The 24,648-nt window shown below is 28.2% G+C and overlaps 2 protein-coding genes across 2 annotated transcripts; one reads left to right on the top strand and one right to left on the bottom strand.

Annotated features, from left to right (window-relative positions):
* Positions 1 to 782: 782 nt before the first annotated feature.
* LOC108329925 (cation/H(+) antiporter 19) lies at positions 783 to 4,234 on the bottom strand. The gene is made up of 3 exons (XM_017564314.2): positions 3,808 to 4,234; positions 2,334 to 3,335; positions 783 to 2,125 (listed from the first exon to the last, which is right to left on the bottom strand). The coding sequence occupies exons 1-3, from the start codon at positions 4,000 to 4,002 to the stop codon at positions 890 to 892; spliced, it is 2,433 nt and encodes an 810-aa protein (XP_017419803.1). The 5' UTR covers positions 4,003 to 4,234; the 3' UTR covers positions 783 to 889.
* Positions 4,235 to 22,677: 18,443 nt separating this feature from the next.
* Positions 22,678 to 23,049, top strand: LOC128194205 (self-incompatibility protein S1-like). The gene has a single exon (XM_052869116.1). The coding sequence runs from the start codon at positions 22,678 to 22,680 to the stop codon at positions 23,047 to 23,049; it is 372 nt and encodes a 123-aa protein (XP_052725076.1).
* The last annotated feature ends 1,599 nt before the right edge of the window (positions 23,050 to 24,648 follow it).

Here is a 24,648-nt window from a genome sequence, read left to right as displayed (position 1 = left end):
TTCAAGTTCGGAATAATGGGAATCAAATTTTTGTCTGAACTCTTTCCTTAATCCAAGAGACCAATATCTTTTGAAAAATCATGTACCCACAATTACGTGCCATAGGCTAAATAAAAGTCAATTAAAAAAATAATATTTACACAATGATCTCATCACAAATTACCATATTCAAAAGGATATTTGTATTTTCTTTTGCATAATTTACACCTCCTTTGTTGTCCTGAAAGGCTCATTAGATCGAATTTCATTTAAGTTATCAATACTTTTGAAACCCAACTTATCACTTTCAATTCATTCTTACCTTACTTAATGTTTCTTTCCATACCATTATCTTTTAATAATGAAGTTGAACCCCATTACCTACCTACCACAAACTCAGTTTCATGATTTATAATTTCACGTTTTCCCCTTTTGCTTTTGCCTCCCTTGTGCTTGGATATATAGTTAAAACATATAATTTAACTTTTTAATTTCTTTAAATACCATTTAATAAACAAATATTATTCATTTTATTTAATTTCACTTTCTCATACCTGTAAGTATATTTTTAATATTAATTTATATTTTGTATGTGTGTGAGAAAAAAAATCACGTAAAGTTATGGATAGTGCAAAGACTTTAAGTTAACTGTTGGAAATTTTTTACATATAAAATTTATTTAAATTGTATTTAATTTATTATTATTATTATCCTACATGTCTAGAAATATTGTATGATTCTCTCTCCTGCTTAATAGTCCAAAACGATACTGCTAGTTTTGTTATAGTAAAACATCCAAAACATCATTAAACGTTCTTGTGAAATCGATTATGAGCATCTAACTCATTTGTAACATATAACAAGTTCACAAGTATAACTGTAATACTGCATCATTGACTTTAATACTGTATTATTGACTCCCTGGTGAATCTGACATATCTGCGGAATCAAATTCCTCCATCACCAATGGATGAACGTCAGTTGAGGGATTGTATTGCTGAATTACCATAACTGACGTAACAGTGGAAAAATCTGAAGAAGCAACAAAGCTTCCAACAGGTCCAAGCTCTGGACAGTCACTTTTGCTAACCAAAGGAGCCACTGGTGGCATTCTACCAACCAATATGAGGTTGCATCTATGCATTTCCTTCAATGCTATCTCAATATCTCCTTTGCTTTCCACTAGCTTTTGCTCATACTTCATTGTCTCTTGGGTGTTGTTGTTGCATGCACTTAAAAACTCACTCCACAATTGATCATCTTTATCATCATAATCATTGACATCAACCACATCCATTGTTTTCCTATATTTCTTTGATGACACCTCAACCGATTTAGCACCGAAGGCCAATGATGTCCCTGGTGGAGTTACAAACTTAAGCACGGTGAGAAAAATACCCGGGTGCTCGGCCATTCTCATTCCATAACAAAGAGCTTCACGATCATCACGCCCTCCAAAGAAGGGTACCACTATCTTATAAGACACATCACTGGCTTGGACTTGGCTCGTCCCTCCAAGACCTCGATCAACAAAAATTCCCACCGAGCAAGGAGCATGACATAGCACAAGTTGATTCATCTCTTGGAATGAATGTCCCAGTGACTCCATCGATCCATCAACACGTTGGTGTTTGTGGAATGGAAGGATGATCATGGCTGCACGCTTTCTGTGAGCAGTAGTACAAATATCCTCATGGATACTATTGAGACCAGAAATGACTGTCATGGGTCGCACACTCACACTGCTCAATTTCTCATATGCCTGAAAAGCTATGATCATTTGATCTTTGCCGTCCCGCTTCTTGTTACAAAAGGGCATGCCATTTTTGTGTGCCTTGTGAACCATTGTGATTGCCGAAGATCGCTCCGAAAGCTCCATCAAATGCATTGCATAGATACAAAGCTTTCCTTTCCTTCCTGTTCCACGGGAACACTCTATTAGATTGATCAGCGATGGAATGTTACGGGTGCTGTGGAAGCAAGCTAGCATTCGAAGCTCAGTGTCGGGATCTCGTTGAATTGTTTTGTGCTTGTAAGGTGCTCCTCTGCGAGCTGGTTTATATACAGCCATCACTATTGGGGTGGAGATGAAGGTGGTAAACAATGCCATGACAACACAAATGGCAAATGCTTGGTCATTCAGCACCTACATTGTATAAGAATGATTCATAAAAAATATAAGAACAAATAACATTCTTTTATAAGAAAGAACAATTAACAGACTTGTAATAAGAAATAGGGTGGTAGCATGGAAACCTTCCACATAGATCTTTGACAATCAACTTTGATCTTAATACTAAGATAAATTATTATTGTTTAGAATAAAAATAACAATATATTTCTCACATAAATACCTTAAGGTCCCTCCCAATGTTGAGAACAATGAGTTCTACCAAGCCCTTTGTGTTCATGAGAAATCCAAGAGCCAGGGCTTCTCTGGCAGGCACCTTATACAGTAATGAAACAACAGTAGTGCCAATAATCTTCCCAAAGCAAGCGTTGAATATAACAAGCATTAGCATTGCCCAAGAAAGACCTCCCTTAATTGTTGCTACATCAGTTTTCAACCCACTGGACACAAAATATAATGGCATGAAAAGGCCAGAAACCAAGTCTTCTATCCTTTCAGTCAACACCCCAGAAAAGGAACCTTCTTTGGGCATAACAGTACCAACCACAAAAGCCCCAAAGAGGGAATGAATTCCAATAGTATCAGTGACAAAACTACAAGCCAAAACCAGAGTCAACGTGATGCATATGTAGAGCTCCTTCACTGGCTCACCCTCCAGGGAACGGTTAGCCATAGCCACAAGCAACGGCCTAATGGCAAAGACAACAAAGATGACAAAAGCAGCACCACAGAGCAATACCCAGAGAGGAACAAAGGGAGATGCTTCAGAACCAGAAAGGGCTATGGCAAGAGCAAGAAGAATCCAAGCTGCAACATCATTGACAGCAGCAGCAGACATTGCAATGCGACCAACATCAGTTGTTAGGAGTTTAAGCTCAGCCAGGATCCTCGCAAGGACAGGGAAGGCGGTGATCGAGAGAGCAACACCCATAAAGACTAGAAAAGGAAATAGCTCAGCACCTTTGGATACAGTGGCTCGAAGAGCAATGGAAGTGCCAATGCCAAGAACAAAAGGCACAGTGATCCCACAGAGGGCAATGCCTAAGGCCTTGTGACCAGTACGTCGAATTGCACGCATGTCAAGCTCAAGTCCCACGAGAAACAAAAAAAACAAAAGACCTATGTTGGCCAGTGTGTCAAGAACTGTGATGCTTTTCTCTGGAAAAACCGCATTCAGAAACTTCTCGTTTCGCCCAATTGCAGATGGCCCGAGTAGTATTCCTCCCTACAATTTTAACAACATTACTACTTATATTGGCATACTCAACATCTTTATCCACTTTCTACGAAAAAGAAAATCCCTTTCCTTATAAATCACAAGTTCTTTTTTTATATATATAGAATATAGTCGTTTTAACGGACTTACACATGATACAAACTCAAGATCATTAGTTAAACTTTAACAAGATTGACCCAAGTGTTGGGTAATTTGTTAGCTCTATTAAATATATATTTTCTTTCTATATCTCTGTTCCTTGTGGGAAAGACATGTGCAAAGTGAACATTTTTCAATAAAATAACACCAACCGAATCCAGCAGTTAAAATAATAATAATAAAAAAGAAATCCTGGGCATGCCCATGTGCCTAAATACATTATCACTGGAAGAGGAACCCCTGTTATAACAACGAGACACACTTGCTTTTGATAAAAAAGGTAGCAATAAATTAACTGGATGGTGGGGTAAGAAAAACTTACTATGATTTCAGCAATGACTCTGGGTTGTCTGAGGGGTCTGAAGAGGAATGCAAGAAATCTAGTAAAAGCAACGACCAAACATATTTGGAGGATTAACAGAGGAAGCGCATAATCCAGAGGGTTTTCATGTTGGAACCCTCCGTTGGACGTGGCCTTCATGGGTGCAGGGCATGATATGTTATTACCAGTGCCCATCGTGCTTTTGTCTCAAACTATACCAGCACCAAGAATCCTTAAACTATGTCGGTTTTCACAAGAACAACAAACTCACAAGAACAAATACTTGTGTTGTGCTATGTTCTTCATGAATCTTCACAATCATCTTGGAGTTGAGCTCTCTATATATAGAGAGCGTGGTTAAACAGTGTGTAACTCTATATGCAACCAATGACAAGTAAATAGGTGCACTTGTTTGTGGTAGGACCAGTTGAAACCAGGATGGTTTACTCTCTTATAGCTAACATCTTTCATAAACCATAAATTTAATTTCAAACTGTAATCATTTGTTAAATTGCTTTTTTAAAATTAATAACATATAAAATATTCTCCATAATTATATATTTCCAATAAATTAAATTTTTGAAACTATAATGAATTATGAATTTTATATCAAAATAAATAAAACTAAAAATTTTGTGGTTATACACGTTGGAACTAAAAAAGTTTGTAAAATGTTTTATATTTATATTCTCTTATTATATATATATATATATATATATATATATATATATATATATATATATATATATATATATATATATATATATATATATATATGGGTCGGTGAAGAATATTTTAAATACATTTTTGTATATTTTAACAATTCTAGATATTTTAGAATGGGAGTGTTACAGTAAATCTATAAATAGAAAGTTATGGGTGAAGTCGGTTTATGGCATGTGTTACAGTAAAGATCTAACCTCATCTTAGTGTCTATCTTAGCGTCTATCTTAGTGCTTTTTTTCTGTCTCAGTAAAACATTCGTCCTTACTTCTATATAAACCATAAAACTTCTCTTAAATTAAAAAATATAGAATTAAAATAATTACTTGTATATATAAAAATACATTTTTTTTTCATTTATTTAATTTAATGTTATTATATATGTTATATGTAACAACCCGTTATAGCATCATATACACCGATAAGAGGACAATTACATAATTATATCAAAAGTCGTATGTATAATATATAGTTAATAACATAACGTAGAGTCCTGTAAATATAAAAGTATCAAATTGTATTTAAAAAATAATAATAATAGACTGAGATATTATACTACTAGCTATATCTATATTAATTATTTATATGAACAAATTTCCTTTAATCAGCCTCACACTTCTTCTTTTTCAATACTTAGTTATCTAGTGTTCTTGTAAAGTATAGTGATCATATCATATCAAACAAATAACAATACCACACATAAAATAAAATAAAGTTAAAATTATTTAAAACTTATAAGTTTTAAACAAAAAGTAATATAATAGTAATTTAGAAAATATTCACATAACCTTTTTAATTCATAAAATCTACGTCTAAAATACAAAGCCTCTAATATCATATACAAATTTACTGAGTGATATATTAAGATTATGTATTTGTTATTGTTCAATTACTCATATCTCTTAAGAGTCATAACTATAATATGTTTGAACTTCTCCTGATCCATAAAATATAACATAATAAATTCTATATCTCAGAATTCGACCACTATCAACATTTTAAATATAAATCTCTATCGACTCTAAAATAAAAACTGGAATTACCAATAGATACAATTTATAAAAAATGACCAAATCCTATCGATAATTAACAATTTTTAATGACCTATCAACGACCAATAATCTCTAACTAGTTTTATTATTGGTAACCATTTTGAAAGTAATATTTTTGTTTGAATCATCACAAAGATAAAATCAATTATTTGAAATAATTGATGAACTCATAACACATTTTAATTTTAAAAAAAATCTTCTAATGCATAACTATTATATATGGTACGGAATAATTTACAAATTTTTAATTTTAACAAAATACATGTGCTTAAATTTTGACAATTTCTTTGCATTATTAATGATTAATTTTTTATGTCGCAAGTGTGACCGTGTTCTTTTTCTTTTTTTTCAAGATCTGCTTTTTTTAGATATATAAGTTTTAAATGAATTGAAAATAAATAAAACAAATTATTCGTTATTTAATTAGAAACTTTATTTGAAAGTTTTGATTATTTTTAAAATTTTACATTTTAATAAATAATTTATTTTAACAATAAATTACACCCTTAAAAATTCTAATAATGAAATATTAAAATAGACTGAACATATTCATGTAAATTTTTACCTACCTTTATTAATCTAAAATTTTAACATTTTTTTCACTTGTCAACTCTTCCTTAAAGCATACAAAAATACTTTTTGGAAACTTTTCTTGATTTTTTATGCAATAAACTAATATTATTATTTTTATACAAAATATTATTGTTAAAAAGTGAATTTTAAATCTAACTCAATTTTATAAAACTATTTTGTAAAATGATGTTTGCATCCATTGACATAATATAAATTAGTTTTATTATTAGTCGACATGAGACTTCGAACATATATTACGTCAAAACATATATATCTTGAACATGAAATTAGACATTAATAGATTGTTTTATAGAAGTTTAATAGTAGATAAAACAATAAATCTAACAAACAACAAATTTTGATAAAATGAACCCTAACTCATATTTTGATATATTAAGAATTAAATTTTAAGTCTAACTCACCCTTATAAAATTGACTTGTAATACGAAGTTTGTACTCATTTCTAAATTAGTCTTATCATTAATTGATGTGTTTAAGTCTAACTTATTTCTACAAAATCAACTCGTAATATAAAATTTACACTCATTTATAAATTAATCATATCATAGTGCGAAACTTCAAACCATAATTAAGATACAAAATTAAAAAATATATTTGTTTTAACACTTATAATATATACAAACATAAACTAGATTCATTTTAAAGTTGCAGAAAATAATTACATGATGAAATTTAAAATACCATCATAACGTTGTCATGTTAAGTCCATAAACGAATTTTTTAAGTTTAAAAATAAAATCTTTTGAGACAAATTATTTTTATTACACTATATAAATTGTCTCTTCAATATAATATAGAAATACGCCAAAATGCAATTTTGATCCTTTATCTAGTAGATTTATTTAATGGCATAGGTTCTCGAAGGAAACGAGTTTATTATTTTGGAACAACTTCCTGCACATGGAGTTTTACATTGTCTTGATCTGTAGTGTCCTGAAAATAGTTAGGAAAATATTTATTCTCAAAGAAAAATTTCTTAATTATATATCTTTCTTTGCAAAATCCACATTCTTAAATAATTGAACATTTACTAATTTTAAAACTGACTTAGTTATGGACATAAAAAGTGTACCCGTCAAGCTCCAAAAAAGAAACAACTATTGTTTTCATATTCATTTGATTTTTTAGTTGTTGTTTCTTTTTTTTTACCTTATTTTATTTTATTAAAATTTAATTTTAATTTATAAAAAAATATTTATTATTTTGTTTTTGCTTGAAAAAATTATTTAAGTTTTTTCTTTTCAAAATTAATTAAACACCCATATTGGGAGTCAAATTTGAGAGTTAAATTTGTTTAGATTTGTATTATATAAAATTTATAATTTTTTTTTTTATTTTAAAAAAATTGTAATTAAGTGAGTTAGTGAGCCAACCCGTTTACCCACCAACCCGTGGTGGGTCGAGTCGGGTTCGAATTTTTCTGACTCATTAATAAATAAATCGGATTGGATTGGCTCACTAAATGACCAATCCATGGTGGGCGGGATCGGACCGGATGACCCGTTTTGACAGCTCTACCTAAACCTATTCATTAAAGATAATTTTATATAATCTTAGTTTCTGAACTGTGGTGAGTAACCCTAAAGTTTATTGGTTGTCAACATTGGATAATACAAATAGAAAAGCATGATAAAAACTTCTTATTATAAATAAAACATCATTATGCAATATTAAAAAAAACAATGATTTATCAACACACCGAGACACTTATATGATTTACCAACAAATTAAATATATGTTATTTTTGTGACTATTGCATTAATATATTTTTTAATGGTTAAATTTAAAATTATATGTTAATGAGAGATCATAATTTCTTAATTTGAAAAAATAAAATATTAAATGTATTATTAAAGTTTTATGAAAACAAAGAGTATACATTAATTTAAATATAAATAAAGAAATTTATTTAATGTGGTTAAAAATTTTCTCTTCTAAAAATAGTAACAGATAGAGCGAGAAAGTCTAAAACTTAAAGACAAGAGAGAAAAAACAGAAACCAGTGAAAAATTGTATGAAAAAAAAAATGAAGTGACTGAAAAAGGAGAGAAAAAGTAACAAAAGAATCACAGGAAAAGACATTAATAGTTTGCTCACATGAAATAAGTAGAAAATGAGTTGACATGTTGTTTATTTACTTTGAAGAGGCAACAAGAGAGAGATATCATTTATTTACTTTGCATATGAGAAAAAAAAGTAAGGGAGAAATTACTAGGTGGAAAGTTAAAAAAAAAAGAAATAAATATAAATATATATTGAATTAAATATATTTTTAGATTTTGAATATTTTTATAAAGTTATATTTCGTTAATATTTGTTTAAATAATTTGATTTGTAAATTTTAAAAAATAAACAAAAATAATTTTATTTAATTTAATTATGTTTATTCTATAAACAAAAAATAAACAAATTTTAATCTCACTTCAAAATTTAAAGATTAAAATTAATCTATAAAATTTTAAGATTAATAATATATTTAATTTTTAAAATTTAAAGATTAAAAATATATTTAATCTATATATTTTGAAGACATAATATAAGAAAAATTAAAACACAAAAGAAATTTTTTTTGGTTAAAAGAGAAAATTTCAAAATTATCATATAAAAGTATTTTTTGTTTTATTTTATGAAATAACATATTTGTACAGTACTCGGGAGCACTAATAATAAGTGGTAAAGTTATTGGAAGCTTTGAGAGCCACAAACTTAGCAGTGATTTTCAGTCATAAAGTTTAACTTGTAAAATAAAAGGGGAGACTAGATTTTTCTTTTTAAAATAGGTTTAGTTTGGACTGATTTTAAACACTTATTTAGGAAATAGTCCAAATAAAGAGTATGAACAAATTTGTTTGGTAGCCTAAAGTGGTAGATCTATTAAGATAATTAGGTAAAAATATATATTAATATAAATGTTTCATAAAATAAATTGACATACCATCAACAAATCCGTCTACATCAATATAATTATAATCTTTATCTAGAAAATATAATATAAACCAATTAAAACTATTTTCTTATATTATATTTAGATAAAAAAATTATAATTATCAAGATATTCAAATACAGAAATTTAAATTTATTTTATTTTAAATTATTTTAATTTTAAAATATTTTTATAAAATTATTCAAATTTTGTAATTTATTTTTATTTAAATAAAATATTTCAATAATCATCATATTTAAAAAATATCCAAACATCAAATAATTCTTACAAATCCAAAAATGTCAACATTGATATTATCTTATAGTTGATTCTGAATTATGTTATTTTACAATCAAAATTCATCTAGAGTTTTTCTTTTAATATTTACAATTTGTTTTTCATGTTAACAGAAGTTAATTTTATATTATTTAGGCCTATACAGATCAAAGTTACTTTTAAGAGATTGAGAAAAAAATTACTGACTTTTTTTTATTAATGTTGGTCAACAAATTTCCTAAATTCATATTTTTTTAAAAATTCTTTATCCAAACATACTATAATAAAATTATTTACTCTTTTAATAATAATTAAAACTAATTTATTAAGAATAGGCATTTAATTTGAGCAATACTTAAAAGAAGTATCAGCCTAGTTGTTTTTTTAAGTTCCAATATGTCAAATAATGATGTTTTAAAAAGTATATTTGAAAAAGGAAAAAAAAAGTTTTAAAATACAGTCATTAAAATGGAAAAAACAGTTATAAAAGTCTTGTGACCAATTATATAATTTTATATTAATAATACACATTTATGAAATTGTATTTATAACATCCAATGAATGTGTGTAGAGAATATAATTCACACGATTTTATGATGCTTACATCAAGAGGTTCATCAAAGTGGGACACTCCCAACTCTTTAGTGGATTTCAATTGGTAGTGTGATTTGGACATATGGTGTGCATATTTTTGTTTCAAAAACTGAGGTTTAATTACATATTTTAATCTTAAATTTTTTGTTTTTAAAATTTTATCGTTTAAAATTATATATTATTAATTAAATATTAAATTATTAGTTGGAATTTAATTAGTAAAATATGTATTAAATTTCAAATTATATATGATTATAAGATGTTAAAGATTTACATTAAGAAATATGATTTAAAGTCAATAAATAATGAAAAGAATCTAGAAACAAAAATTTATAACTCATTCATCTGAATCTAAATAAACTAACTTTTTTTTTATGTGATATGATTTGTATGTATTGAAAGCTATATGAGAACTGAATCCACGGACAACACTATGAAGAGATCAAAATGATGATGATTGTCGACAACCATACACATTGCACGGGTCATACAAACGAAGACCACAATTTACAGTAATTAAAAGTTACCACGATATAACAACATCAAATAGATAGTGCTACAATTTAAATTTGGTAACATCACCAACACATCATCACACATTTAGTAGCTTAAGAGGGATTTCAGACATAAATGATTAAGATCTCTAGATAGATTTCATAAGAGTTTAAAAGTAATACACAATCTTTCATGTTATAATTCTTTATAACAATAATTGTTTTTTTTATAATATTGGGTTAAATATTTAATATTAACACTTTTACTCACCTAACACTTGACATTTTTTCTTTATAATAGGATATATATATATTATTTTTATGTAAAGGGTTGAATTAGATGACTGTGAATAGTGTGCAAGTGTTTATTTATTTTGACACAGAAGTTGAGTACCATGAATAAAAAGTAACACATGGGACCTCGGAAAGTTATGTTCACTCACAAATAAAAACACTCTTTTTCATTTCCAAAACAAACTAATTTCAAATATGTGGATATTGAGCCTTTATCTAAGATGAATGAAAAAGAAAAGAAAAAAAAAATTGAATTTAAGAAAAACTTGATTTTTTTATTTCAATAAAAAAGAAATATATCCTTATTTATTCAATGTTTTCTAAATATTTTTTTTCACATGTTGTTTTTATTCTTTAAATAACAACTTCTATAAATTAAAATTATAAATACTAAAGAATGACATAATAATTTAAAAATACTGAAATTTAATTATTTTAATATTATAAGATTTAATATAAATAGTTTTGTTAGCAAAGAGTTTATTATTTTAAAAACACATAATTTTTATAAATAATTTTTTATAATTTTTTACTTTTTTTGAAAGATTTTTCTTTTATTCTTCTGATTTTCTCTATTTTTGTAAGGAGTCTTTCAATTTGAACCAATCAGATTTTTGTTCTTATAAGTTGAGTTTTAGTTATTTTATTGGTCTCCTTGCGTTATCTGTTGCATTGCATAGTCTTATTTCACTTGCATAAGTCTTTTTAGTCATTTATATAATTCTATGCTTATTAGTAATCGTCATGATATATCCTGATTGTTATTATGATGTTTCTATATGTATATAGAACATTCTACAAATTGGGAGGAGTTTCATTGGTTAAGATCTTGTTAGTTGTTGGTCAAGTAAGGGAAGCTAATTGCATTGTTTTAATATGATACATATCTTGAAATATGTAATTGCATACTTGAATGATATAATGAAATTGATTTGTTGATTTTGGTCTATTGGATGTTTGTATTGTTGAATTGTCTTGGTTGAGTTGTCTTGATTAAGAACCTAAGATCTATTAGTTGAGTCAATTGATATGTATCCTAAAATTAAAAATTGTTTTTGACCAAAGTAATAAGAACGAAATACTAATTTGATCATTTGAGCATGATTCAATTTCTCAAATCACAGAGTTTTCATCTTTTGTTTTCTGATACAACGCCGAGCAGTGGTAACCTAGCGTTTAGCGCTAGTTCACTGTGCAGGTTTGGAAGCATTTTAGCTTCAGATCGCTACATGCTAATTTTGTATCACTAAGCATCGTAAAATGCAATTGCTTTGGTGCGAAGTGATAGTGGGGCACCATTGAGCACCATCTTTCACTATAGGTCTATAACATTTTAGTTTCAGGATGCTTAGCGACATAAGTGTTTTGCTTAGCTTGACTTTTTTAGAGAAGAATGATGTTGAACATCAAGACTATCACTAAGCACTACCTTTTACAAAAGGTTTAGGCTTTTGTGAAAAATCCTAAAGTTGAATGCCACTTCTGAGTGCCAATATACATGTTTGAAATTTCTTATTTCATGGTTGTTTGATATATAATTTGCAATGTCTTTTATGCTTTCCTATGAGTTTATTGTGGGCATTCATGTATGATACTGTGATGAGTTTGTTATTGGTTATGAAAAGAGAATAGTATATGTGTTTAGCGTAATTTCATGAATCTCTTAAGGAGATTCTATGGTGATGTTTTATTAGTGTACACATTGATGTGAGAGTTTAGATGTTGGAGGTTATCGTGTCGCTCTAATAACCATTCAAGGTCAGATGGAGTAAAATGAGGTATGTGATGAAAAGTGCAGGAGGTTGTAGTTTAGGGACTTTACCTACCAAAGATGTTAATGGACTAATATTGTGTGTGGTAGAATGAAACTTATCGACAATGACTTTGTAAAACAATAGATGTCATCACAAGTGCATAACTCCTTGAGATTTCACATTAATATTTTATCGAGATAATTGAGTCTAAATGATTCTCGTGATAAGGTTGTTTTATGAATGAATGATATATGATGATTAATTATATATTTGTTTATAAAAACTATTTTTTACATTAGCTTATTCTTTCTTATGTGTTGTTTTGTTTGTATTGTTTTTTTTTATTTTGCAATGATTATCTTTACTAGTATGAACAAATGAAGAAATAAGAGTTGATCAGTCAGATAAAATATTTATACTTACTTTTATAATTATAATTACAATAATTTTATTATAAAATGTTTACTAATATAATATAAAAACTCTTTACTAATATTCTTTAAAAGAAAATTCTAATCACTACAATTCTTACCCTTTTTTTCTTTATATTTCATCAATTTTCATCATACAATTTAAATATCTTTTTTCACAATTAAAAAAAATGTTTCCAAAAGAAAATGATTAACAAAGGTGACTGTTACTGTGAGTGAGACAATCATGAGTGTAGGTGAGACTAATTTGTGTGAAGAGAAGAATTCTGAGGAATAAATGTCAATGTAACCCTTTGTTGCGTAAAAAAAAAAAACTAATTAATGATAAAGCTGAATAAATAATCCACTAGATAAACATTTTTTTATGCATTTCTGTGCTATTTATTTTCCATCAAAATTAATAAAAAAATTATTTTATTATAGAAATGTAATTTTACTTTAGTGAAAAAATATTAAAAAATATTGAAGAAAATATATGTAAATTATGTCTTTAATAAATAGTTATTCTGTTTGTAAGAAAAATATTTAATTTCCAAATGTTTTTAAATGTATTTTTTTTTTGTAAAATTATATGCGCATTGTGCTAAATATTCTTTTTTTAATATTATCATGGGTACAATTTTTATGTTATGTTTAACTAGATAATGTCGCATTCTATTAAATTAAAATAATTTTAACATTTTATACAAGTTATACATTTTTTAACTAAAAGTAATAGTATAATCCTTAAATTTTTTAATTTTAATACTTACAAAGTTAATAAAACTTTATTTTTTAAAATTAAATGAAAATTTAAACTTACATGAATTTTCTATTTTATAATCTTAATTATATATATATATATATATATATATATATATATATATATATATATATATATATATATATATATATATATACACACACGCACGCTAAATTTATTTTAAATTTTTAGAAAATACTATTTACATAGATACATTCAACATTTCATGATTCTTTTTAAATGAATTAAACTAATTTTTTGTATTAAAGGAATCCAATTTAATAAGATTTTTAATTAAATTTTATAGAGCCGGATTAATACATTTTTTTATCCCATCTCTTATAACTCAAAATAATATTTATTAAATTAATATTTATGTTACCTCAATGTATTATAAATACACAAATTTACCAAAATCAATTCATTGTTCTCATGAAGGGTCTTGTCTAATTTTTGAAAGAAAAAAAAAAAGGTAAAGGAAGTTGAAGACATATTAAGAAAGTGTGTCTCCTAAGTTGACTTTTAAGGAACATGAGTTTTTTCTTTTCTTTTAACAAGAGTTCTTCAACCTATTATAAAACAAAAAAAGTAAAAAATTGAATTTACTTAAAATATTAATAATTTTAAAATTAACTACTTTTGTTTGTTGTAATAGAGTAACAAACTACTTTCTGTGACGATGCACTAATTTTTTTTTAAAACTGATACTAAATAATTATTATGAAAGAAGTATATTAAGAAAATCTGACTAAAAGTTCAAAATCCCAATCTTATTTTTATTTCTTTTTTAGTAAACATATTTAACCTATCAAACCATAGGATGTTCTATAAATGGCACCTAAGAAAAAAAAAATTTTAAAATATAAAAAGAAAAACTTAATAATTATAAAATATGAATAAATTGTGGAGTTGTTAAAAAAGATATGCTAGTTTTTAGAATTTAATTGTGGTAAAGAATATCCGAAGCACGAATTATTGATTGTTACGTAAAGATGTTTGTGGAAGAGAAGGGTCGTTGGTTGGTAGTGGAATTTTTGCAATTGACAGCAACACAGACAAAATATTGAGGAAGTTTATTTGTGTGATGTGGATATTTGTGTTGACTTTGGATTCATAAATAGTAATCAATAAAAGAGTTCTATATCAACCATATAACTACTTAGATTGTTATTGTCAAATTTAATTATATATTATATATAAGGTGTACTGTATATATATATCAACATATAAGTGTTCCCAATTGTTCTAGTTTAGAGGGGACTAATCACTATCTAACTAATTTAAATAGGTTAGTAATTATGTTTAAGGTGATTAGGTTATTATTATAATGACCCTAATGAGAAATTCTACATAAACCTATAAATATATTTATTATAATATCAATTATTTAATTGATTGAATTCAAATTGACTAAAAAATCTGCTTTAAGTAAATATTCAATTTGGTTTATTTGAGAAAATCATATAAAATTATAATTAATATAAGTAAATTACTACGTAGAGGTTTCTTCTAACTTAAAAAAATATATGATTAATAAAATATTTATATAAGGTATTGTTAGTACAGAGTTATGCTTCTATCATTTAGTAATTTACTAGTTCAAAGAAATTTATAAACTTATTCAAATCAGATTCGACTTAAAGATAAACACGTAAAACTCTTACTTTTGGTCTAAAAAAAATTGTACTACTAATATTTTTTACTAAATTAATTATAAAATTATATTGAAGACACAAAAACCTAAAAAAACATTTTTAATACTAATAAACATCTATTAAATTAATTATAATTAATTACAATTTTATGTTTGAAATTAATTAAATTATTATCGGTATTAATTTTTATTGTATTAAAAAAATATTTAATGAGTTAAATTTTGTAACATCCCAAAATATAGTAACAACTATAATCTAGAATTAATTACAATTAACAGTTAACCAATGCAGTCTTAATTGCTAAAACAGAGATTCTGGCCGAACAACCTTACAAGAAGATAAATACAGAAATAACTAAGGTTCAAGACGATAAGTTTTACAAAACTAATAACCGAACGTCTTAAAATTATAAGCAGACTAATCCTACTGGACGCTCTAAGTCTCGGACTTCACTTCGACGTCCACCAGGTTTTCTTCTTCAACCACTTCCTCCAAAAAGGTGTCTCCATCTGCTCACATCCATACGGATGATTATTGCATTGACAGGACGGACGTACAGGTGCAAGACAACACAAGGAAAAACGAAAGGGTAAGCTTAGGTAATTTAATTCATACAGCCAACATACAAATCAACATATGCAAATCAACACACAAGAAATACAATAATATATCCGCATAGAATTTAATCATCCAAAACTCCCATAAGACCGACCGTCCGGACTGTATGAATCCATGTATCTACAGGCGTTCGTGCACCCGGGTGATGTGATAACTGGAAACACTCAACAGCTGCCACCCGAGGTTAGCCCTATCAGTCCAAAGTACTCATTAGGACTAGGACCTCCTGCCGTTCCCACACATGACCTACTCCCCTCTACTTGAGGATGAGCACTCACGGAACATCAGGATGAACTGCCATCAGCAGCTTTACCATGGTCATATTACACAACTTCTCATATTCAAATCATAGAGACGTTCCTCCTTGGAACGCTCGTTCAAATTTCATAATCATAGTTTCATCTCTTATATTGTTCGCACATTATAATATTCCCTCTAAATCACATTTTCATTCTTAGTTCCACTTTCATAAAATGACGAGCGTTCAATCCTCTTCATAATGAGGACGAACGTTAAAAACGAGACCAAAAGGTTTTCTTTTCCGAAAGAATCAAGCTGACACACTTTTCATGACGAGCGTCATGACAATTTAGATAATTTAAATGAACTGACTCTAGAACGATTCGATTTATACTTAGAATAAATTAAGTGCCAAGATTCAGGGTCAAAACCCACTGGATAAAAATACAAAGATTAGTAATAAATGTAACAAGGACAATTTAGTTAAAGTAAGCCGACTGTCAGTCAATGACCGAACGCCAATTATACATACATATATATATATATATATATATATATATATATATATATATATATATATATATATATATATATATATTTACTAACAATTTGGACGAACGCTAGTTACGTCCGTTCAGAAATCAAAGGTAAGGACGAGCGTTCAATATAAAACCGAACACTACTTAGGACGAACGCTAGGTAGATGACCGAGCACTAATTAGAATGAACGCTCGGTATAAGACCGAACACCGATTTGGACGAACGCTTAGTATAAGACTGAACGCTACCTATAACGAACGCTGGATATAAAACCGAGCGTTACAATTATAACTTCAATTAATTTATGATCGTCGGGTACCACTAGGCTGAGCCGAACGCTCAAACCTAGCCTTTCACAAGAGGACGCTCATTCTCGAGCGGAGTTCTTTTCAAATAAAAGAATTCCATTTAGCCATTTACTAGAAAACCGAATGGTATAAGACCGTTCGATGACGAGCGTACATTATCAAGGTACGGAATATCATTTTTCAGATTTTTCATCCATCTTAACTCAACATTTCTCATACGATTCATATCTTATAATTTCCTATCCATCATAAATCACATACTTTATAGAATTCATTTATTATCTCATACTCTATAGAAATCATCCATCTTCCAATTCATACGTATCATCATCAACATGCAGTTCAACCAATATAACTCATATTCATTCAAAACACAGTGCTCGTTCATGCATAATTACACAACATACATCTCATACATCCAGTTCACATCATGCTTTCACACAACATACAAGTATCAATTAAATTACTAAGCTTCCCTTACCTGGATCAGTAGTGAACGAACGTCCTAACGTGCAAATCTGGATTCGCCCAACTATCACTTCTATCCTCAGACCACTCAACTCTTGCGAACTAAAACCATTTCCAGAATCAAAATTTGATTCATATAAAGAGAATGCATGTAACCAGATTTGGTTTTGCATGAAACCTAATAATGAACAACTAAGGGACGAACTTACCAGATTCAAAACTTGAACTTGTTCGGTTTGACAGAAAGCTTAGGACGTTTGGATTACCTCTACGGTCTCTGAAATTGGATCGGAGAAGAAGAAAGTGAGTTATGGTAGAGAGAAGATGGAGGTTCTAGAGAGAAGGTAGAGAATTTGGAAATCAGAAATTTGGGGAAGAAGACGAAGCATGTAGAAAAGTGGGAGAGTGTTTTTCAGAAAATTAATTTCTCTCCCCACGTAGGACGAACGTCCATTCACCTGCTGCCACTTGGATTCCACTAACGTTTTCGAATGTTCCAAAGTGACACTTGGCAGTTGCATGCAGAGTGAGTGTGAGTGTGTTTTAATGACAGTGCACGTGTGGCGAGGGTGCATTAAATGATGCTCAGAATGTGAGGGTTTGGGTGCGTTTCTTAATAAAAATCTGAACAGGGTTTTTAGGCAATAATTACATGATTTGACAGGTGGAGGTTGTTTAAATTTTCGAGACCTTACATTCTCCCTAACTAAAAAAAAAATTTCATACTTTTGCGTGTTTTATGGCTTTGGTTGCAAAAACCGAAGTTGTAAGTGCTTTATGACTTCGGTTAAGATAGAACTAAAACATATACTTCTTTAATAATTTCAAAAATATTACCGTTTCATTTTATGTTTGAGTTTCTAACTAACTGAAGCATAATAGACGCATTAATGACCCCGTTTTTTACTAGTGTAAGTTTATCAATCATTTTATTCTCATTTCTGATTAGTATGATTTTAGTTGTTTTATTTTATTTGTTGAATTTGTATTATAATTAAAAATATGTTTATTTTATTCTCATTTCTCGTTAATATGTTTCTTTTATTTATTTGTTTCGAGAATTTTTTTTACATATATTTTGGTGAAGAACTATAAATTTTTGTTTGAATTGAATTAAAAAATTATTAACTAAATTAAAGTTTACCAGTTAATAGATAATGAAAATAAAATTAAAATAAGTCATAAAGAAAGTTAAAATTAAAGAAAAATGTAAAATTTAAATAAAATTAATTATGATAATTTAATAGAAGATTTCACGTAAGAAAACTCAAAAAATAAATTTTAAAAAGAACACCATTTCTTAAATTTACTTTAGAGTTCCCAAACTTTTAACTTTTGAGTAATCCGTATTTTTCTAACATATAATATTTTTCTAACACCATGTTTCGTAAATAAAAATATATATCTATTCAGTGAACTAACATGTTAATATTTCACCACAAACAAACATTAATATCATTCCACAATCCATTTGAATGTGTAACATCTCATAATCTGACACTTAATAATTCATAATTGATATATTGTAGCATTATATTTAAGTTAACATCTCATAATTTCACACTTGATTATTCATAGTTGATATATATATATATATATATATATATATATATATATATATATATATGTTTTAAACTCAGATTTCAACTACAAACTCATAATTATAACTCGAATTCTTCTAATTTATTCTTCTGTCTCTTTCTTCATTGGCACTGAATCAGACGATATGGATGTATGAATGTATGAAGATAGATGTTGAGAAATGTATTGATAAGATTATGAATTCTAAGTCTAGAGTTTTATGTGAAAATTTATGTTCGTCACTGAAGATCTTTGACCGTTGGATTTTCCTGTGGACTCGGTTGGAATTGGATTCTTTCATTTGGAAAGAATTCCAATTGAGGACCGAGCGTCTTCATTCTGTAATATCTGTATATAAGAGTTCAACCAAGGATATTCGTTCCTTGGTGTTTGATGGTAAACTTAAGTATATCTATATGTATTTGTATATTTCGTTCGTTCGTTCCTTGGTATCTTATTATATTTATCAAGTCTTTCTTCTATAAGTTTAGTAGTGTTCGGTCTTTACACCAAGCGCACGTACTAAGTAGTGCTCGGTCTTACACCAAGCGCTCGTACTAAGTAGTGCTCGGTCTTACACCAAGCGTTTGTACTAAGTAAGTGCTCGGTCTTACACCAGGCGCTCGTTCTCGTTTCCGTAATCTATCTTTATAATAAGAGTGTTCGTCCAAACTCCATAGAGTTCGCTCTCTACAGTGCTCAGTCTTCAACTAACATTCGGTTTCCTTGAGGTTTAGCTCATTAAGAAGCTAAGTATTTATTGGCGATCGGTTTCTTCATATGATTCCGTCAAGTACTATTATTATTTGGTGTCCTACAGTACCTGTCTCAATTGGTTTTGGCCTAGAGTCCTAGTACTCGGCCTAGGCTTTACGGTGTTCGGTTTGAACTCTCAAGAGTCAGTTCATTAAATTGGCTCACTTGGTAAACAACATTCGATTATATTAGTCTTTGAGAAGTATTATTATATTCGGTCCTTTTCACAACTAGTGAGTAACTCTCTCAATTTGATTATGTTTGAGTTGGAGACATCTCGGTCTCACTCCAAGTGTTCGGTCTTGTTCTGGATTAAAAACTAACGTGCGGTATTTGGTATCCTAAGGGATCATTATTCAAATTGGTTCAGTTGAGGTTTTAATAATGAAAGATGATAGAATACGATATGGATGAAATGACTTTGGTTATGGAAGAGTGTTCCGGGGAGGAATATCTCATGATTTGATATTGGAATGGTAAAGTATGAATGTGGGCACGCTAAGCTGACGGTTCATCCTGATATTCCGTGATTACTCGTTTCTCACGTAGAGAAGGGTAAGTCATGTGTGAGAATGGTAGGAGGTCCTCGTCCTTATGGTTAATTTGGACGGAACGGACTAACCTCGGGTGGCAGCTCTTGAGGGTATCTCAGTTACTACATCACCCGAGTGCACGAACGTCGTAGCTACACAGAATTCATACAGTCCGGACAGTCAGAGTCTAGTATTAGGCTTTGCATGAAAGAGTTAATGATTTATCTTGTTTAAATTGATTGAGTGAGATATATGTTGATAATTGAATTAAATTACATAAGCTTACCATATTTCCTGTCTTGTCCGTTTTGTACGTTCGGTGGTTGTCCTTCTATTGCAATGATCATCTGTGTGGAAGTGAGCAGAAGGAGAAGATTTGCTGGAAGAGGCGCTGGAAGAAGAAAGTTTGGTCGAGGTAGAAGTTAAGACCGAACAATAGAGCCGTTCGGTCAGTAGTTAGTTTCTTTGTGTGATAACCGTTCGGTCATATGTTGTTTTCTTCTTTTGTATGACCGTTCGATACGTCTTCTGTAAACCGTTCGGTCTAGATTGCATATTTGTACAGTTTTAATTTTCCCGTTATCTTGTAAGGTCGTTCGAGCGTACGTCTCATCTTTTGTAAGACTGATCTGAAATATTATTAATATGTGATTATTCCCTTATATAGTTTTTATACTGTATTATGTTACAAATTTGTTCTTCATATTTAGTCTTATTTCAATTTTTTATCTACTTTATTGCTTTCTAGTGTTTTTTAGGAAGATTTTTATTATATACTTTTTATTTTATTTGTAAATAAAAAATAAAATTATAAATATTTATTTTTATTATAGAATTCTAAAATAAATTCTAATTTTTCATTTACCAAGTTATTTTAGTAATTTTCTCAAATTTAAATATTCTTTTTTTCAAAATTTTATGTATTTTTTTAAAAATCAATTCATCTTATTTTATTTAATACTTTTAATTAACTAGATGAAATTGAGTGTTTGACAGATGAAAACATTTTATATTCATAAGACCTATTTATAGAAATAATAATTAAAGAACAAATTCATAACTAAAGAGAGTTAAAGAATAGTTAAAAAGGAAATTGGTGATAGAAGAATGTAATAAACAATGGACCTAGACTCAAATATGGTAACAAATATACTACTTATTTAAATAATTTCACTAAAACAAATTTATCTTCTCGATAAATACATTACATTCTATGCAGTATAACAATATACATTCATATAATTTATTCAAAACAAATAAAAATAAATATTTTTTAAAACCGGAGAGTTTCACTCAACCAAGATCTCTACAAGAAAAAATTAGGGAACACTTTTCAAATGTTCTACTTTTCTACTTAAATATCTAGAAATTACATTAATTTTGGAAATTATATAGATGTGTCAATTTAACGTAATCCCACCTTAACCTATTTTTGAATAAGCTCCCTTTTAGTGGATCACCAAATGAGTGGGCTAAAAGAAAAATTGAAGGAAAACTTTTCAAATACTCTACTTTTGTACTGAAAAATGCTAGAAATCAGTTTAATTTTGGAGATATTATATGTAATACAATGAATGGCTGGGACGTTTAAAAGATGGGTGTTTCATCTTGCACTTCGAAAGGTTTCATCTATGCCTTAAAAAATTTTTAAGATACCTACAATATCTTCCACTAAGATATGAAAATTCGAAAGGAGAAATATCGGATTTTAAAATTTGATGTTTTCTTCTAAGACAGAGATATCGGATTTCAAAATTCGATGTTTTCTTCTAAGATTTTCATATCCCATACAATATTTTTATAATATATGTTTTTCATTTATGAACATTAAACGTACGTTTTATTTGTCATTAAATTTTTTAATTTTTTAACATAAATCAAAATAATAAATCCAAAACAAATATTAACTTTAATATATGGTAATAAAGTCCTAAATGAGTAATAATAATAATAATTAATAATCTAGTTATTATGATAATATTCATCAAAATTTTATTAATTAGAGAACAAATCTGGAATTTGGAAGTACAGAGAAACCCTTGAAGGTGTAGTGTAAAACACCCTTAGAAGATTGATCGAAGTAATAGCTGGTGATAGCTAGAGAGGAAATAATAAAGAAAGAAAGAGAAAAACAAGTTTCCTTCGAAATCCACGAACATGCACACCAAAAGCAATGGCTATATATGTTGTTCCTGTTGAAGTGGCTATACATGTTTAATGTTAGCTTGAAATCCTGTTAATATATATATATGAGTGGGTTAGCTAAGATAAGAAAAGTGGATGTTATGATCCTGATGGTGGCGATAGGATTGTGCATGATTGTTGTTGAATGTAGGAAACATGTGAGCATAAAGAACAGGCTTGGAGCTGGAAAGAATATGACTTTGCATTGCCAGTCGAAGGACAATGATCTGGGACAACAAAATATAGCAAATGGAGATGAGTTTGGATGGGATTTCTCAGACAATATTATTGGAACAACACTGTTTTTCTGTGATGTGGGGTGGGAAAAGGTTGAGGAATACCATTTCAATGCTTATTCCTTCGGCAGGGACAGAGTACGATGTGATGGTGTCGGCTGTTCATGGCTCCTATCTGCTGAAGGCATTTATGGCTTCAATGTACAAACGGCCTTCTGGGAATTCATGTACCAATGGCCAAATTAATCACATCTACTTTTTCACAATATTATAATAAACAACAACTGTTTCCTTCTTCTCACTTCTTATCACCTTTCTCTTATTAATCTACTCATAATACTATAACTAATTTTCGCTTAAATGAATCTACAACTAATTTAAATACGGAATGAGTAGTTCTACATCTGGTACTCATCAAATCCATCCTATACCCACTCTTTCCAACGAAAATATATATATATTAAAAATAACAATAGAATAAAGATATTATAATATTAAAGTGTGTAAGTTACGGTTTTATTTTATTTTATAATATTGAATTAATATTCAAATTTAATAAAAATTAAAATATATAATTTTGTTGACAAAGAAAAAATTAATACATTTATTAATATCATAAACTATGTTTTCTAATTCATATGTATAAATAGTTAATGCTATCATTATTGTATATTTATTAGCATTTAATTCTTTTGTTGAAGTTTAATATTTATTGTATTAAAATTTAAGATTGTTAATATATACTAACAAATGCACATGACTAGTATGTTAATAAATATGAAATGATTTATATTTATCTTAAACATTTTTTTTATTAATGAGAGATACTAAGATTCTAAAAGATTTCCGCAATATTAACTTTTTACTAAAACCATTAAATTTTAATATAAGAATGAGAAATAATTTTCTAGTTTTTTTAGGAATAACATAATATGCTGTCTCTATGTGTATACATAATTTTTGTCACTCATTTATGTTATGTAAAATATAGTTTCCAATCACATGTTAAACCAAAATTGCGTACCCCTTTTAATTTTATTAAAAATATTTTTTAACACTATCACTAGGAAAAATAACATTTTGGTCCGTTTTGATGTAAACCTCCGTCTCAGCCACTGGTTGGATTGTTACGTTCATCATTTGTAAAATTAATATAATATCATATAACTAAAGTATGTTAAATATTTGTAAAAAAAAATAATGAATACAACCAAAAGACCGCACAAATACAAAACTTGCACAACTTAAACTAAAATTATAAAAATCACATCCTTAGAATACTTGGAAGATTTTTATGTTGTAACTTATTTTCAATTTTTTAAAAATAAAAAATATCTCATATTTCATGATGGAACCAATTTCTTTCCTGAAATGGATATGTAAATATTGAATACTCAGTTGCATAAATATTTGATTCTTTACTATTTTTATAAATTGATTGCATGATAACCTAAACAATGCCCATAAGCATTTCGATGAAAATACAATTTTCAAAGCTGAGATTAAATATTAAATAAATTGAGATAGTTTAGCAACACATATTCTACCATCAATAAAAAAGAAATGAAATAACACTAATTACGATAATTTGATAAACAAATTTATGCCTGTAGAAGATTCGAATAAACTTTAAATAAAGCTATAATAAATTTAATAAATTATTGTAATTTATAATTAAATTAAGAATCAGAATGCATGAGTTGCAAAAACGGGTTAAAAAAATATACTAGATTTCCGATTCAAAAAATTATCCAATTTGAAATTCGATTGAAGAAGTTACCAAATTTTGAAATACGATTTAAAAAGTTAATGGATATAATAAATTGATTACCCTTGATTCTAAAA

The sequence above is a fragment of the Vigna angularis genome, chromosome 1 (assembly GCF_016808095.1).
Source record: "Vigna angularis cultivar LongXiaoDou No.4 chromosome 1, ASM1680809v1, whole genome shotgun sequence".
In the NCBI taxonomy this organism is placed as follows: Eukaryota; Viridiplantae; Streptophyta; class Magnoliopsida; order Fabales; family Fabaceae; genus Vigna; species Vigna angularis.
Note: the sequence above shows the minus strand (reverse complement) of the source record. Positions and strands in the feature narration are given on the sequence as shown.

What these genes read in the sequence shown, in the direction of transcription:
- LOC108329925 (XM_017564314.2), bottom strand. Translation starts at nt 4,002, where the DNA reads ATGGGCACTGGTAATAACATATCATGCCCTGCACCCATGAAGGCCACG. An exon ending in GAGTCATTGCTGAAATCATA is followed by an intron (nt 3,336 to 3,807) that starts GTAAGTTTTTCT and finishes TTAAAATTGTAG; the next exon opens with GGAGGAATACTACTCGGGCC. An exon ending in ACATTGGGAGGGACCTTAAG is followed by an intron (nt 2,126 to 2,333) that starts GTATTTATGTGA and finishes TATACAATGTAG; the next exon opens with GTGCTGAATGACCAAGCATT.
- LOC128194205 (XM_052869116.1), top strand. Translation starts at nt 22,678, where the DNA reads ATGGTGGCGATAGGATTGTGCATGATTGTTGTTGAATGTAGGAAACAT.